Source organism: Myotis davidii, unplaced genomic scaffold (genome assembly GCF_000327345.1).
Source record: "Myotis davidii unplaced genomic scaffold, ASM32734v1 scaffold478, whole genome shotgun sequence".
NCBI lineage: Eukaryota > Metazoa > Chordata > Mammalia > Chiroptera > Vespertilionidae > Myotis > Myotis davidii.
The window spans coordinates 4149594-4164103 of record NW_006289570.1 but is presented as its reverse complement, the minus strand read 5'-3'; the positions used below and the strand labels follow the sequence as shown (position 1 = coordinate 4164103).

At 38.0% G+C, this 14510-nt stretch overlaps 1 protein-coding gene across 4 annotated transcripts in view; it reads right to left on the bottom strand.

Moving 5' to 3' along the window:
* HORMAD2 (HORMA domain containing 2) overlaps positions 1 to 14510 on the bottom strand; it is a 54389-nt gene that overhangs the window by 29276 nt on the left and 10603 nt on the right. For 2 of the 4 annotated variants that reach the window (XM_006762068.2, XM_006762067.2), the window contains exons 4-8: positions 11007 to 11070; positions 9723 to 9759; positions 7360 to 7380; positions 6616 to 6642; positions 1674 to 1741 (exon numbers count right to left, since the gene is read on the bottom strand). In XM_006762068.2, coding sequence (XP_006762131.1) covers positions 1674 to 1741; positions 6616 to 6642; positions 7360 to 7380; positions 9723 to 9759; positions 11007 to 11070 — 217 coding nt within the window. The remainder of the gene's footprint in view (positions 1 to 1673; positions 1742 to 6615; positions 6643 to 7359; positions 7381 to 9722; positions 9760 to 11006; positions 11071 to 14510) is intronic. The other 2 variants (XM_006762069.2, XM_006762071.2) reach the window with 2 other exon arrangements.

The window sequence follows — 14510 nt, the reverse complement described above, 5'->3', positions numbered from 1 at the left end:
GGGTTTTCTAGGAAATCAGTAATATGTATTACCGTCTCTCCTTCTTAGTAGCTTAAAGATTTGGCCATTTGTTTTACTGCTCACCTCTTGACATACATGCCTTCATAACAAAAGAAATTTCTCGCCCTAGCTGGTATACATACCTCGATTGCAGGCTCCTCCCCAGCCCAGCACTCGGTCTGGAGGCAACCAACCGATGTTTCTCTCATATGATATTTCTCTCTGCCTCTCCCTCTCCCACTCTCTCTAAAAATCAATGGAAAAATATCCTTGGGTGAGGAGAAAAAAAAAAAAGAGAGATTTCTCTGGTTGTCAGTAGTTCATACATGTGAATTTTAGAGGATAAAGGCAACTGTTTTGTGTGAGAGAACATGTATGAAAAATGCTGTACAATCTGTGAAGTGCTATACAGATGTTAGCTAATGGGGGTTCTATTCTCATTCTCATTCCTAGAACTTACTTCCTCTTCACATCCTAGTGCCGTCTGTAAGTCTTACAAGTGAGAAAATAATTAAGGAAGTGAATCTTGGAGAGACATCCTCAAACTTGCAATAAATTATGAAACAGGGCTAATAGTAGAAAATTGAGAATTAGGCCACATTTCTCTTTAGAGTCATTCCGTTCAGGGAAACTCATCCCCTTGGCATGGAGTCCTCTGTCACGCGTGCTTTTTCCCATCATCCTCCCCCTCCATTTCCATTCCATCTCATCAGCAAATTTTGGCTCTTTCTAAACCCAAAAGCTCCTGGGAAGAAATAAAGAAAATAAACGTGGCTCCTTACAGAAACATCTCCGTCTGCACTAGGACCTTCGGAAGCAAAAGCCTTGTCTTTGCTATTTAACCTATTAGTATACCTAAACACTTGGAATTCAAGACGTGCTAGGAAAATTCGGTGCTTCCCAGTCTTTTCCACCCTAAGACATACACAGAAAGTTTTTTTGTATGACATACTGAGGTAAGCAGAGGGCAGTGATTGTGTCTCTAAGCAAATCGTTCAGTGGTCCCATCCACCCCAGGTTCAGAGGCAGAGAGGGCCAGTATCTTGGCACAGCAATGGAGACACTTTGGTTCAGTGGGAAGATAGAGCTTTGGAGCTCTTCCGTCAGCACCATGTAGACGGAACATAATTAACGTAATTTCTACTGCTGTGCTGTCTACCAGCCACCACTGCCTTCGGGGACCACTATCACCACCACCAGGTACCATTCAATGAGTGTTTATTATGTGCCAGACACGGGCACAGCTTAATATATGCATTATAACTAATCATCACAACAATAGGCAGTAGATACTGTATTATCAACTCCACAGTGCATACTAATATTTAGGGAGATTGAGTAATTTGTCCAAAGTTATATAACCAGTCAGAGCTGGGGTTCCAAGCTACAGCCGTCTGCCTTGGGAATTGGAACTCTCAACCACTTAAGCATAACTGCTTTAGGGCCCACTAACACCACCTATGAGAAAAAGAGGGAAGCAGAGGACGCCCCCATTCCCACCAGGAATTTCAACAATTACACGATCCCTCCTTATAGCAGCGCTGGTGTTCTTTGTAGGATTACTGGGAGAGGAGAGTTAGAAAGGAAGCGTAAGGCCCATCTGTGGCCTCAAAAGGCTTATGTTTACCCCAATCATATCCATTCCTCGTGTTCATTAAACAATTAGATTCTACCTGTCAAAATCCATAGTGATTCCTTCATTTGTGTATTTGAATTTGAACTGGTATATCTCAGTCACTTTCTAGAAACATCAAAGGAAACAGAGAAATAAATTACTTTAAAAAAGAAATCCTTTGGTAGTTACAAAATAGTCAAGGGGATGTGAAGTACAATATAGGAAATGTAGTCAATAATATTGTAATAATTATGTACGGTACCAGGTGGGGACTGGAAATATCAGGGGGAACACTTTGTAAAGTATATGATTGTCTAACCACTATGCTACACACCTCAAACTAATACAAAATAGTATCAAATGAAAACTGTAATTGAAAAATAAATTTAAAAAGAAATCCAGAATCTTATCTGATAATAGATAAGAAACATTTTCATTTCGTATCTACTATACTTCCTACTTACCTGTCTGTTTCACAGCATTACATTATTCAGGAATAATCTTTGCAGATATAGAGATAAGGATTTTTCTCCTTTTTTTTTTTTTTAGAGAGAGTGGAAGGGACGGGGAGAGACAGAGAGAGAGAAACATTGATGTGAGAGAGACACATCCATTGGTTACCTCTCCCACATGCCTCGACCAGGGCCGGGGATTGAGCCTGCAACTGAGGTAAGTGGCCTTGAATGGAATTCAACCCAGGATCCTTCAGTTCGTGGGCTAACGCTCTATCCACTGAGCCAAACTGGCTAGGGCAATTGTTACCATTTTAAAGCTGGAAAAACTAAGGCACAGAGTCAAGTACGTGACCAGCGTAAATAAATGACAGTGGAACCGGTTGAGAAACCATTTATTCATGTAACAGATATTTACTGAACTTTGTGTCAGGCACTGGAGTTACCGTGGTGAACATGACAGAAAAGGTCCCTGCTTGAGCTGAGTCTTGGGTGACAAGAGGGGACGATGGGGTGTTCCAGGCAGAGGGAACAGCAATACAAAGGCTCTGAAGTAAGAAAGGAAGCCTCTCCCAGGATCAGAGAGGAGGCCGAGTGCCTGGCAATGAGTGAGCAAGGGGGAGAGTGCAGGAGATGAGGCTGCAGAAGTTTGGGGGCCTGTCAGTCACAGTAAGGGCTTTAGATTTTATTAAAAGTGAACACAAGTCCACTGAAGGGTTTTAAATAAGAGGCTACTGCAATAATTCAGAGAAGACTAGAATGGCAACAGGAAAACTGGAAAAAATAGAGAAGAAACTAGGATCTATGATTTCAGGTCTTGTTTTTGTTTATCCTGCACTTAAAACTAGGTACTATTGCTATCTTCTCCCCTCGTTGTTAAGAAAGCTAGAAATAAAGAAGGGCAAATGTCCTCATGAGAGATATACTCCAATTAAAATGTAATAATTGTCTAGTAGTTGAAGCAAACATTTGGGCCAGATATACTACAGTGTGTCCACAGAGCTGGAGAAGGTATTAAAGACAGGAAAAAGATGTGAATTTAAGTCAGAACATAAAATATACCCTTCATTTATCTATTTGTTCCTTGGAAATGTGAGAATGAGGATGTTAGGTTGATCAGAAAAAGTCTCAATGCTCTCGTTACTTTTCTTTATTATATGACTAGTGCCCCGGTGCATAGATTCATGCACACTGGAAGGAAATTAATTAGAAGGTGGCCAGTGAGCAGGACTGGGCCAGACAGGCCGGTCATGCCCTGGAGCCAACCCCCTGTGATCCCTCCCAACCAGCTGCACCTGGGGTGGTGCCACAGCTCGAAGGGCGTCTGCAGTGTGAGCGCAGTCCCTCTGGTAGGTGGGGTCCCTTGGCCTGGCCTGTGGGGATCGGGCCAAAACTGGCTCTCTGACATCCCCCAAGGGGTCCCAGATTGCGAGAGGGCAGTTCTCGGGTGATGCACCCTGGAATCGGGCTCCCTCCTCTCTGGTTCCAGGGTGCGTCACTCAAGAACCGCCACTGCCAAGTCACTGCAGCTCAGCAGCTCCTGCATTGAGCATCTGCCTCCTGGTGGTCAGTGCACATCATAGCTATCGGCTGGATAGTCGAATGGTCTGGTGGTTGTTTAGCCTTTTATATACATAGATTTGCTATCCCATTAATCACAAGTGAACAGGTCCTAGAGAAATTAGCTCATCTGCTTAAACTCAAAGAACACTGATTTTTAATGGAGATAATTTTAAAAGAGAAAAAACATTTTTCGAGCAAAAGTTGAAAAATCCAACCAAGTTCAGAAGGCTGCTTTGTGAGTACAGTCAGATCTATGGGTTCCACATCTTCAGATTCAACAAAGCAAGGATCAAAAATATTTAGGCCCTGGCTAGTGGTTAGAGCATCAGCCCGAGCACTAAAGGGTTATGGGTTTGATTCCAATCAAGGGAATGAACCTCAGTTGCAGGTTTGATCCCTGGCCTGAAGGCAACCAATCAATGTGTCTCTCTCACATCGATGTTCCTCTTTCTCTCTTTCTCCCTCTATCCCTCCCTAAATGGAAAAAAAAAATCCTTGTATGAAGATTAAAAATAAAAAAAGTTAAAAAAATATTTGGAAAAAAATATGTCACGTGGCTGCTGACGTGCACTATGTAGTTAGGCCTATGAGGGTTGTATCTGTTCTGAACATGTACAGACTTTTTTTCTTGTCATTATTCCCTAAACAACACAGCATAACAATTATTTACAGAGCACCTCATTGTATTAGGTACTACAAGTAATCTACAGATGACTTAAAGTCTTCGGGAGGAGGTGTGTAGGTTATATGCAAATACCACACACTTTATATAACAACTTGAGCATCTGCAGATTTTGGCATCCACCGGGGTCCTGGAACCAATCGCCCAAGATGACGGAGGGAGCACTGCACAGGAGAGGAATGTGAAACTGGAGTGCCTGCAGCAACAGCTTCACTTCGGACAGGCCAGTTACATGGCGTGTTGTCTCTTTGCTGCCGTTGAGTGTAATTGCCCTGTCACCCAAACAATGCCTAGTCCTCCTGCCTGCCCATGTTTCCCAGCCAACTCCAGCTTTGATGCTCTGAGCTATCTTTCATATTTTAAATTGTACTGAGAACAGATCCTTTATGACCTTTCTATAAACAGACTGTTTAGCAAAACTGAGAATATACAACTTTTACTCAGTTGTGCTATCTGTTGCCTGAGATCATTTGAGAATGAAAACGTGATATTTGATTTGTGCCCTCACAATATTCATATAGTAATTCTTTAGGGGTCTACCATGCGTTGAGTTGTATAAATCTTTCCTTAACATGGTTACAGTTTGGCTTACACTTATTAATACCCTCCACGCATTCTGTAGTGTCTGCAGAAAAGCTACACTACCCCTCTTTACTACTTCACTTTTCTTTTTCTAGTTACTTTGGTCAGTTCATCTCAAAACGTCAAGTGCACAAGCACAGCCACTCTGTGTGTGGCTCAAACTCCTGTTGGCCCCTGGACTAGGTAAGCACCCTTTACTTAAGACACTGGTTCTCAGTTGTGTACCGTGACACTCTTCACAGGTGTGCTGCAAAGTTTAATCCGCGGGTAAAACGTATTTTCACCCGTGGTAAACGTTAATATTGGTATTGTTTGTGCAGTTTTGCGTAGTGGAGGATACAGTTCTATGGATATGAGTCAGGAAACATGGCACGATATCAGATAAATGCCAATAATGAAGAGTCTGGAAGCATTCAAATTTTTTTTTCAGGCTCATAAATGATAGCTCAGAACTTATATAATAAGCCTTTGTTTCCTAACTCCCTGTTATATACATTGCGTGTAGCAAAGCTCATTTAATAGCTCTCCTCTCTCTGTAAGATTTTCTGTAGTTAAGCCCAATTTGCTTAGCAGTTCCCTACCTCAAAACCACCGGTTTCAGAGTTGAAGTTGTGTGTGCATAAGAAAACATAATTTTCCGCGCTAGGGAAGCGACCGATTTATTAACAATTTAGCAGGAGGGTTTAGTTTGGGAAACTTCCCATTAGAGCTGGAAGGGGAAAAGCATTCTGAAGTTACACAAGAGACAAAGACCCAGAGGTACTCTGACATTAAAGAATTGTTGCCCGCCTGTATGTACCCGTTTTCCTCCACCTTGTTCAAACACATATTTATGGTCTTGCCAAGAAAGGATTTTAAAGACTAAAAATGCTCAACTTAGTCTTGAATGCCACTAATTAGGCTAAACCCATTGGCTTAGAGAAGGAAATGGAAAGCAAAGAAAAGTTAAAGGAACCGGAAGGAAAGATAGGAAGAAAGTAGAGAGAGTGAGAATGAAAGGCCTCTCCCTCCATGTCTATGCCACCGCCAGCTTCCATTCAAAGCAGCACATGTAACTATGACGTGCCCAAGACTATACTATCCCCTTTGGGAGAGAGAAAACAAGAATTCACAGTCTGGTTGGGAAGAGAAAGTAATCTACATGAATCAACTGAGAGTGTTAAATTGTGGGGTACTGATGAAAAAGGAATTTAGAGAAGGAAGAAATTAGTGTGAACAGAAGAGGCAATGAGGCTTTCATGAAATATTTGGAGGTAAGCTGGCCTTGAGGATGAGTAGAACTCAGTCAGCAGAGGGAAGAAATTTAGAGAAAGAAAGAGGTAAAGCTCTGAAAATCTAGGAATAGGTCAAAAAGGGGAGAATTTAGTTGGGAAAAAAAAAGTTTACAATTATGCCATATCTTCCAAAAGGCCACAAACAAGAAGGATTCAGAATCAGTTAAAATAAGTAATAAAATACGGTGTTTATACAAGCAGAGATTCTTAATGTTAACATGTTAGGGAACAGGCTCATCTACTCCACGCTTATTTTTCAATGCCCCTAAGTAGTTTTTAAAATCTCATAATAAAGAATTGGTGAAATTTACAATAAAACACTGAAAGAGCTCACTACAAGTTACTTTGCTGATATGGCAGTCCAGTAACATAATCTATGGCCCCAATGTAGGTAAACATATTTAAATATAATGTACAGATATTACCCATCTCTATGTGTGTTCTTACCTCAGGTTCCTTGGGATTTGGGTAAAGCTGTTTAGGAAAAATAAACAGCACTTAATTTCTGAAAGATACTAGATTACTCCTCACAAAATACATGTTCTATATGAAGAGTTCAATTTGTGCTATATTGAGTACAGAAATAGATAGAGATAGATAGATAGATAGATAGATGATAGATAGATAGATCTTAAGATACATAGTTCAAGCTAGAGCTAGAATAAGCTCATTTTGTAAATATAGCCTTTAGAGTATTCTGTAAACACTGACTATAAGAAAATTGATAACCAGGCATTTATGATTACTGGTTATGATTTGTGACTGAGTTACAAATAAATTCTAAATAATTTTTATGGTTTACAATTCTTAAATAAATAATATATCTAAGACTCTCAATGATATCTCATTTTCTTTATATCTTAATAACATTCACCATGCTATACCCAGAAATAGGTAAAACTTCAGAAAACTCTACAAAACTTCAATCTGTAAACTCAAAAAATAAAATCCTGATAGCCAATAGATGAAGCAGTTGGTAATCCTGTATATTTCCATGTATTACAATATGCCAAAGAAATAGTTTGTGATATTTTATTAAGACATCACAAATTCTATTTTTTAAAAATTCCAAAATGTCATAGGACAGATAAAGAAATTCAAGAAAGCAGAGGAAAAGTACTGTTTTAATGTTTCACTTGCCAAAAGGCAATGCAGTAGAGGCAGAGGCATGGTCTTTAAATGTATACTTACTGTAAGTATTGCCATGTGTAGCTTCAAGAAAAAAAAATAGTTATTATATTTTATATACTTGCACCTATGTTGCTATTATTTTCATTAAAGGCTAATTAAAATATTATTTCAGAGAGGTCCAAGGATTTGAGTTGAAAAAAGTATTATTCAGAACAAAAGGGATCCTAATTATTTATTCACTCAGTGAGTACCTATTACATACCCAGGGTTATGCTGGGAAGAGGAGGGATTTTAAAAAAAAAGAAAGAAAGAAAAAGAAAATAATTATCCTTATTCTTTATAAGTTATATTATAGTTTGGGAGGTTAAAGATATGAAAATAATGTTTTACTAAAAATTAAATGTGCCACAAGTATTTTTTAAAAAGTGCCTTTTGAAACAAATCAACTAAACTAAAAAGTTTTAAGCCTGACATAAATCTATAAAAGCTTTGCTCCCCCTACATCTATATATTACTATAAACAGATTTTTTCTGCTTGAATATATAGATATACAGATAGAGATATAATAAAGCCTATCATAAAAATTTTAAAACTAGAATACAAATGACATATATAAATAATATATCTAAGACTCTCAATGATATCTCATTTTCTTTATATCTTAATAACATTCACCATGCTATACCCAGAAATAGGTAAAACTTCAGAAAACTCTACAAAACTTCAATCTGTAAACTCAAAAAATAAAATCCTGATAGCCAATAGATGAAGCAGTTGGTAATCCTGTATATTTCCATGTATTACAATATGCCAAAGAAATAGTTTGTGATATTTTATTAAGACATCACAAATTCTATTTTTTAAAAATTCCAAAATGTCATAGGACAGATAAAGAAATTCAAGAAATTTCAGGACCACAATTTCATAGCAAAGTACTCACCTATTTCACCTCATAAAAATTTTAAAACTAGAATACAAATGACAAAATTTCAGGACCACAATTTCATAGCAAACTACTCACCTATTTCACTCAAAGGACTAAAACTTTAGTGACACTGTGTGGCTATTTTGGTTACTGCATACAATTGATTTTAAGACTACACAGTGCAACTCTACTGTGTATTAATTATTTAATGAAAAGTTTATTCATTCATAAATAGACATGGCCCCAGCCCTGGCCAGTGGCTCAGTTGGTTGGAGCATTGTCCCATACACCAAAGGATTATGGGTTCAGTTCCGGTCAGGGTACATACCTAGTTGCAGGTTTGATCCCAGGTCTGGGCACTTATGGAAGGCAACTGATCGATGTTTCTCTTTGACATCAATGTCTCTCTCTCTCTCTCCCTCCCTCCCTTCCTCTCTCTCTCCAAAAATCAATATCCTCGGTGAAGATTAAAAAAAAAAAAGACATGACCCAGATCACAGAACTTGCAGACCAGCAGGGAAGAAAATATTAAACAAAAAATATCACACAGATAGGTGTCAATTGTATTATTTGCTATAGAGAAATAGCACAAGATGTTTGAGAACAATGTAGGCGGGGGAAGAGGAGTGTCAGAAAAGGCCTCCCCGGAAGTAAATATTTAGGCTGAGACCGGAAGGGTACTGGAGTTAGCCAAAAGGGAACAATATGTAGAAAGGTAAAAGGCACGTGGAATATTCTAGATGTGTTACGTGGCTGGAACACAGTGAGCAATGGTGAGAGTGATGCCCTGCAAAAGCAGATGGAGATTAGATCACACAGGCCTTGTAGATCACGTCAAGATTTCTTCAAGAAATAGAAACTGAGAGAGAGTGAAAAGAAGACACAGATGGAGGAAAGGGGAGGAAGCAGTATTAGACATTTCATTTTTATATATTTTGTCTCTTTAGCTAGGACTAGAGCCTCTAATTATTATACCCTTTATAGCTGTCTTGGGCAGCAAGAAAGATCTGATGCCCTTAAAATTTAAGCTGCATTTCTAAAAAATTTGAGCTACAGTAGTTATTTTGAGGGGACAGATTATATATAAACACCAAACATCGTTACCAAAATAACCAACACAGAATAAAAACGAATTGTCCAAGTCCATTTTCCCTTTCATATCTGCAAACTGAATCGCACTATTTTGAACATGCTCAGTGTGCTAAATGCCAGATTCTTGTCTCCCCTCTCCCACATCCTGTGGGTCTCTTCCAGTGACTTCAGAGGAAATTCTGTGGTCAAGAGATATGAGTATGTAAAAGAGAAAAATGAGGGCTTCATTTCTAATTGATGTAAATGAGACATCAATGGGACAGCAAAAACTTAAAATAAAAAGAAACTGGTTCATGAATACAAATGTAGGCACTGGTACAACATTAAACACAACAAAATAAAGACTAATCTCTTTTTTTAAGGGATAAAAGATGAGTCTTTGAGTAAATGTTAAAACATTCTTACGTATCCCCTTTCCAAAGCGTCAAAACAACCTTGAATCCTGTCAAGAAATAAATGTTGATGTCAATTTGGACTAGATTCAAAGCCAAAAAAAATTCCAAATACAGAAATGATGTTTATGTTTTGCTTTGAAGTACATTAAATTGATAATCATTTAGTTACCTTTCCCATTTAATAAATTTTTAAAACTCCCAAAACCTTTCAATGTGTTAATAGAACTTTATAAATAATAGGTAAGCAATTTTAGGGTACAGAATTACATCTTATTCTTCATGTTGGTTTCCATACTGTTTAGGACACTGGCATGCTATCAGAGTAATCAAACATTGATTGGTATTTTTCTTTCTTTATACAAGTCTATTGACTTCAAAAATAACACTAAGTCAGTATCTTCAAATTACATTGATTATTACAAATTTGTAGAAAATCATTTTAAAAAGGCAGAAATTATTTTAAAGAACTGTTACCACCACAACAACAAAGAGACATTTAGTTTCACTTAATGCAGCATGAACACAGATGGAGACACACTCTATGAAATAAATAGCTACACGCGTGGGCTTCAAGTCAGGCTACCCCAATGTGAGTCCCGGGTGCACCACTTGCTACCTATGTGATGTTCAGCAACTGAGCCCCATGAAGTCTGTTTCCTCGTCTGAAACATGGGGATATAACATATCTCATCAGAGTGGAGATGCACATTCTTTCATATTTTATCATCTCTAATATCAGGATGCATCTTATAACTGGCGGTGTGTCTGGTTTCATTAGCAACATCTTTTTTTCTTTCTTACTGGTACATAAATTGTGTAATTTACAAACTACAGCATTTTCTATTCAACTAAACAATTAATACCTACTTCATAAAGTTGTTTTGAGATATAAATAAAATCAGGCTGTAAAATCTTATGCCCTAGAGCTTGGCCCACTGAAGACTCTCAGTCAACAATACCCATGAATGTTGTACAGTATGATTTCTGTAAATGCTGGCATTTCCCTGTCTTTTTAGTCATAATTTCTGTTTGCCAAAACTAGAAGTTAATTTATTTGCAAAATCCTTGTTGTTGGAACCATCTGCCTACCAAACTGTTCATCACATTTCCTCTAAAATCTCTGGCAGCAAGATAGTGACCCTAAGGGTTTAAATCTAAAATGTGAAATGTGGTCAAAATAAAGTTTGTGAACGTCTTAAAAAAGGAAGAAATGATGTTACCAAATAAAGTCTTATGGGTAATTTCAGCCATGATAAAAATAATATTCAACTTTTGCAAAATGTCAATTACTTACCATCTAACAATATGCACTGACCCAGGAGCGTTCTCATCTTCTCGGAGGATTTTTAAATTGAGGTCTACAAAGATAGAAACACAGTCTATTTTCATCTACTCAATGACCGTTGGACTAAAATTGTCCATTCTAAATAAAGGTATTTCCTTTAACTATTTTATTTATAAAACTTAGTTTTTATAGCTTATAAAAATATTTGGACTCTCTACTAGTAAATATCTAAAAATAAATCCTATGTTGATAATTAGCTTCGTTCTGATTTTGATTCTAGTTTAGTCTATCCTTACACAATATAGTGAAGGGAGCCGAGTATTACTCCCAAATGTGCCACTTTCGCATGTGGATTATTTGAAGCGAATGGCAATCAAGACCCAGCTGACTCACCCGGCCAGTGTGGCCTAGTGGTTGAGCATCGACCTATGAACCAGGAGATCATGGTTGGATTCCTGGTCAGGGCACGTGCCCAGATTACGGGCTCAGTCCCCAATAGGGGGTGAGCAGGAGGAAGCGATCAATGATTCTCTCTTATCATTGATGTTTCTATCTCTCCCTCTCCCTTCCTCTCTGAAATCAATTTAAAAGACACACTGGTATTTAAAAAAAATGGAAGAACCAGCTGACTCAAGGTAAACTTTTACCTTTCCATTAACTGATTAAAAGTATTTAGATAGGGGACCTGGCCCAGAAAGAGAGCTATTACCAGAGATAACATTTTATCTGATAGACTTGCTAATCTGCATTAACAGGGAGAACATCTGATTACCAAACACCTGCTCCTCTTATCGTCCTGTGAACTGCCCTCCTTCTCTTTGAAACTCCCTGGCCCTTATCCCACTGCTTAGCTCAGAAGGGCATATATATCTGAATTGCCTGACTGCCTTTGCTATCATATTTGTACAGGGCTCCTGTATATACAAAATTAAATTTGTTTTTCTTGTGTTAACCTTATGTCAAATTAATTACTAGACAATTCAAGGAATCTAGAAGGGTAGAAGAAAAAAATTTCATTCCCAACAGTTGCACAAATGAATCGGCTGCAAAATCAATTTGCGTCACTTCTTTGCTTCTGTTGAATTCTAAATAATCAGGTAGTATTGAGACCATCTCCATTAACCAATTTAAAACATACACTTCAATCTCAAGTCACTTCTTTTTTCTTTCTCTTTTTTAAAATTTATTTTGTATTTATTTTTTCTCCTTCTTTGGGGTTTGTACTTTCTTATGACATAGAGAGGACAGAAAATTGTATTAAAAATCTTTAGCTCACGTAAGTCCAAAATCAATCACTGATTCATGGATGACTTTGAATAAGTCACTTCACCTTTTCATATTGTTTTCTTATTCTAAAAATTCTGTCACTTCTATCTCTACTGAGGAATATTAAAATTATTCCATGTTGTTAAAACATTTAAAGATTACAAAGAAAGAGAGTGACATAGGAGTATTGAGCATTTTTATGATATATGCTACTTGAAGTACAAACTTTGAGAGGGAGACATATAACTTCCACAAAAACTGTCACAAAAAAATAAAGCTATAGGGATGGTATTACCCACTCCCCACCCCGACCCCCATGCCTAGAGGCAATAACTAGCACACAAGTGTTTAATTATATTAAAGAAAAAAACAGCACAGGCCCAAAATGAAGTTCAATCTGCTAAAAGCCCATGATACCAAACCTAGATTGAATACAAGATCTAACTGAAGTTTCAATCTCTCCCAGAAATATCATCTTAACCAGTATGGAGTTTTCTGGTCAAGCACCAGTAAGGTACATCTGTCCCTAGGACCCTCTCCTTCCTTTACAGAAAGAAGAGCCAATCTGTGTAACAAAAACCCTGCCCGTTATCTTCTAAAGAAAAGGTGTCCTGGCCCACAAAGAATCCATCATTTTGTTTGTTAATAGCTTCCTTGCTCGCCAAAACCGGTTTGACTCAGTGAATGAATAGCTTCCTTGCTCTACCCTTCTTCCTATTCAAAGCTTTCATTTTGTACAGCCCCTCAGAGGACCCTTCTGGTTGCTGGATGGGATGCTGCACAATTTATAAATTGCTAAGTAGAGCCAATTAGATCCTCACATTTACTTGGGTGAATTTTGCTTTTTACCATTAACTACCCAAAGCATGTCTTTTTCCAATTCTATGTTCCAAACAAAAGGAGAAACTATAACTATGTGCTATTTATAAACATATCCATTATTACAGATTTATATCCAATAAACCAAAAAGGACCTAATACAAATGAGGTTATCATAATAATTATAAATATCTTCCTTTTGTGTTTATAGCATACATATTTCACTGATGCTCATGTAGGAGTCAAATGTTTAAGAAAATTAAATTGAAATGAGGCTAAGGTTATAATTAAGTACAGGTATGAGAAATTTAAAGTAAAGTTAGATTTTTAAAAAATGTTACAAGGACACTTGTAGCTCTCCATATTTATTTCCTTTTTTATTTCTTATTTTGAGCGTATGTTTATTAAAGCTGGGGACAGTTTAACAAGGAAGGACTTAGGATAGAAGCAGCAGCAGGAGAGAGCGGGGGGCGGGGGGCTTTGGCTCTCTGGAAATGCTACAGAAACGAGCTGCTGTTAGCTCGCTGGAAAGTCAGAGAAAAGGGACCTCGGAGACAGGGTCAGGGGGTCAGCTGGCATGAGCTGCTACCGCCTGCTGCTCCCCGGGTTGCAAGTCTCATGGAGACCCTTAGAGTTCAGGAGAGAAAAGTAAGGATTCAGGCCTGAGAGGGAAGAAAGGTGTGTGTGCTCCCAAAGAGGAAGACCGCACCTATTTATTTTTCAAATGACAGTTCCTACTTTAGTAACAAATCAGCAAGATTTTCTGAATGGTTATCATAATCCAGCTTTTTAAACAAATAATAAGATTTTGAAAAACTGAGGAGTCCTGGATACAGTTTCTAAAAATTCAACAGAAGAAAAGGAGCCCCAAAGAGCTTGTAATGTAAGAAAAGGAGGTCATAAGTTTGAGGACACCAGAAATAAAAAGGCCCTGGCCAGGTAGCTCATTGGTTAGAGCGTCATCCCAATATGCCAAGGTTGTAGGTTGGACCCCTGTCAGGATTCATACAAGAAGCAACCAATGAATGCTTAAATAAATGGAACAACAGATCAATGTACTTCTCTATCTCAAAATTCTTTTCCTTCCTTTCTCCTCTTGAAAAACAGCAACTAAGTCAACGCACTCATTTCAGAATTAGAAGCCAGGCTGTAAGACAATGGGTTAATCACGCAGGGAAAGCTGGCCAGAATATTTATTTGTGTTCAGTGCGCTGAGATAATTTTACCCCTCTTTCTAAATCTCCTAGAAAAAGATTTTTAAGGGCCATTCAAAAATGGAATGCCTTTAACACTCACCCTTTATTTTAAGGACCTACAAGGAAAGTTTGAGTCATCCTAATTTCACAGAAATTTTCCTGAAAGGGGAGGAATGTGTCTCTTTGCATTGCATGTCCTTGGCCTTAAATGTACTGAGTGGACGGGGGCAGT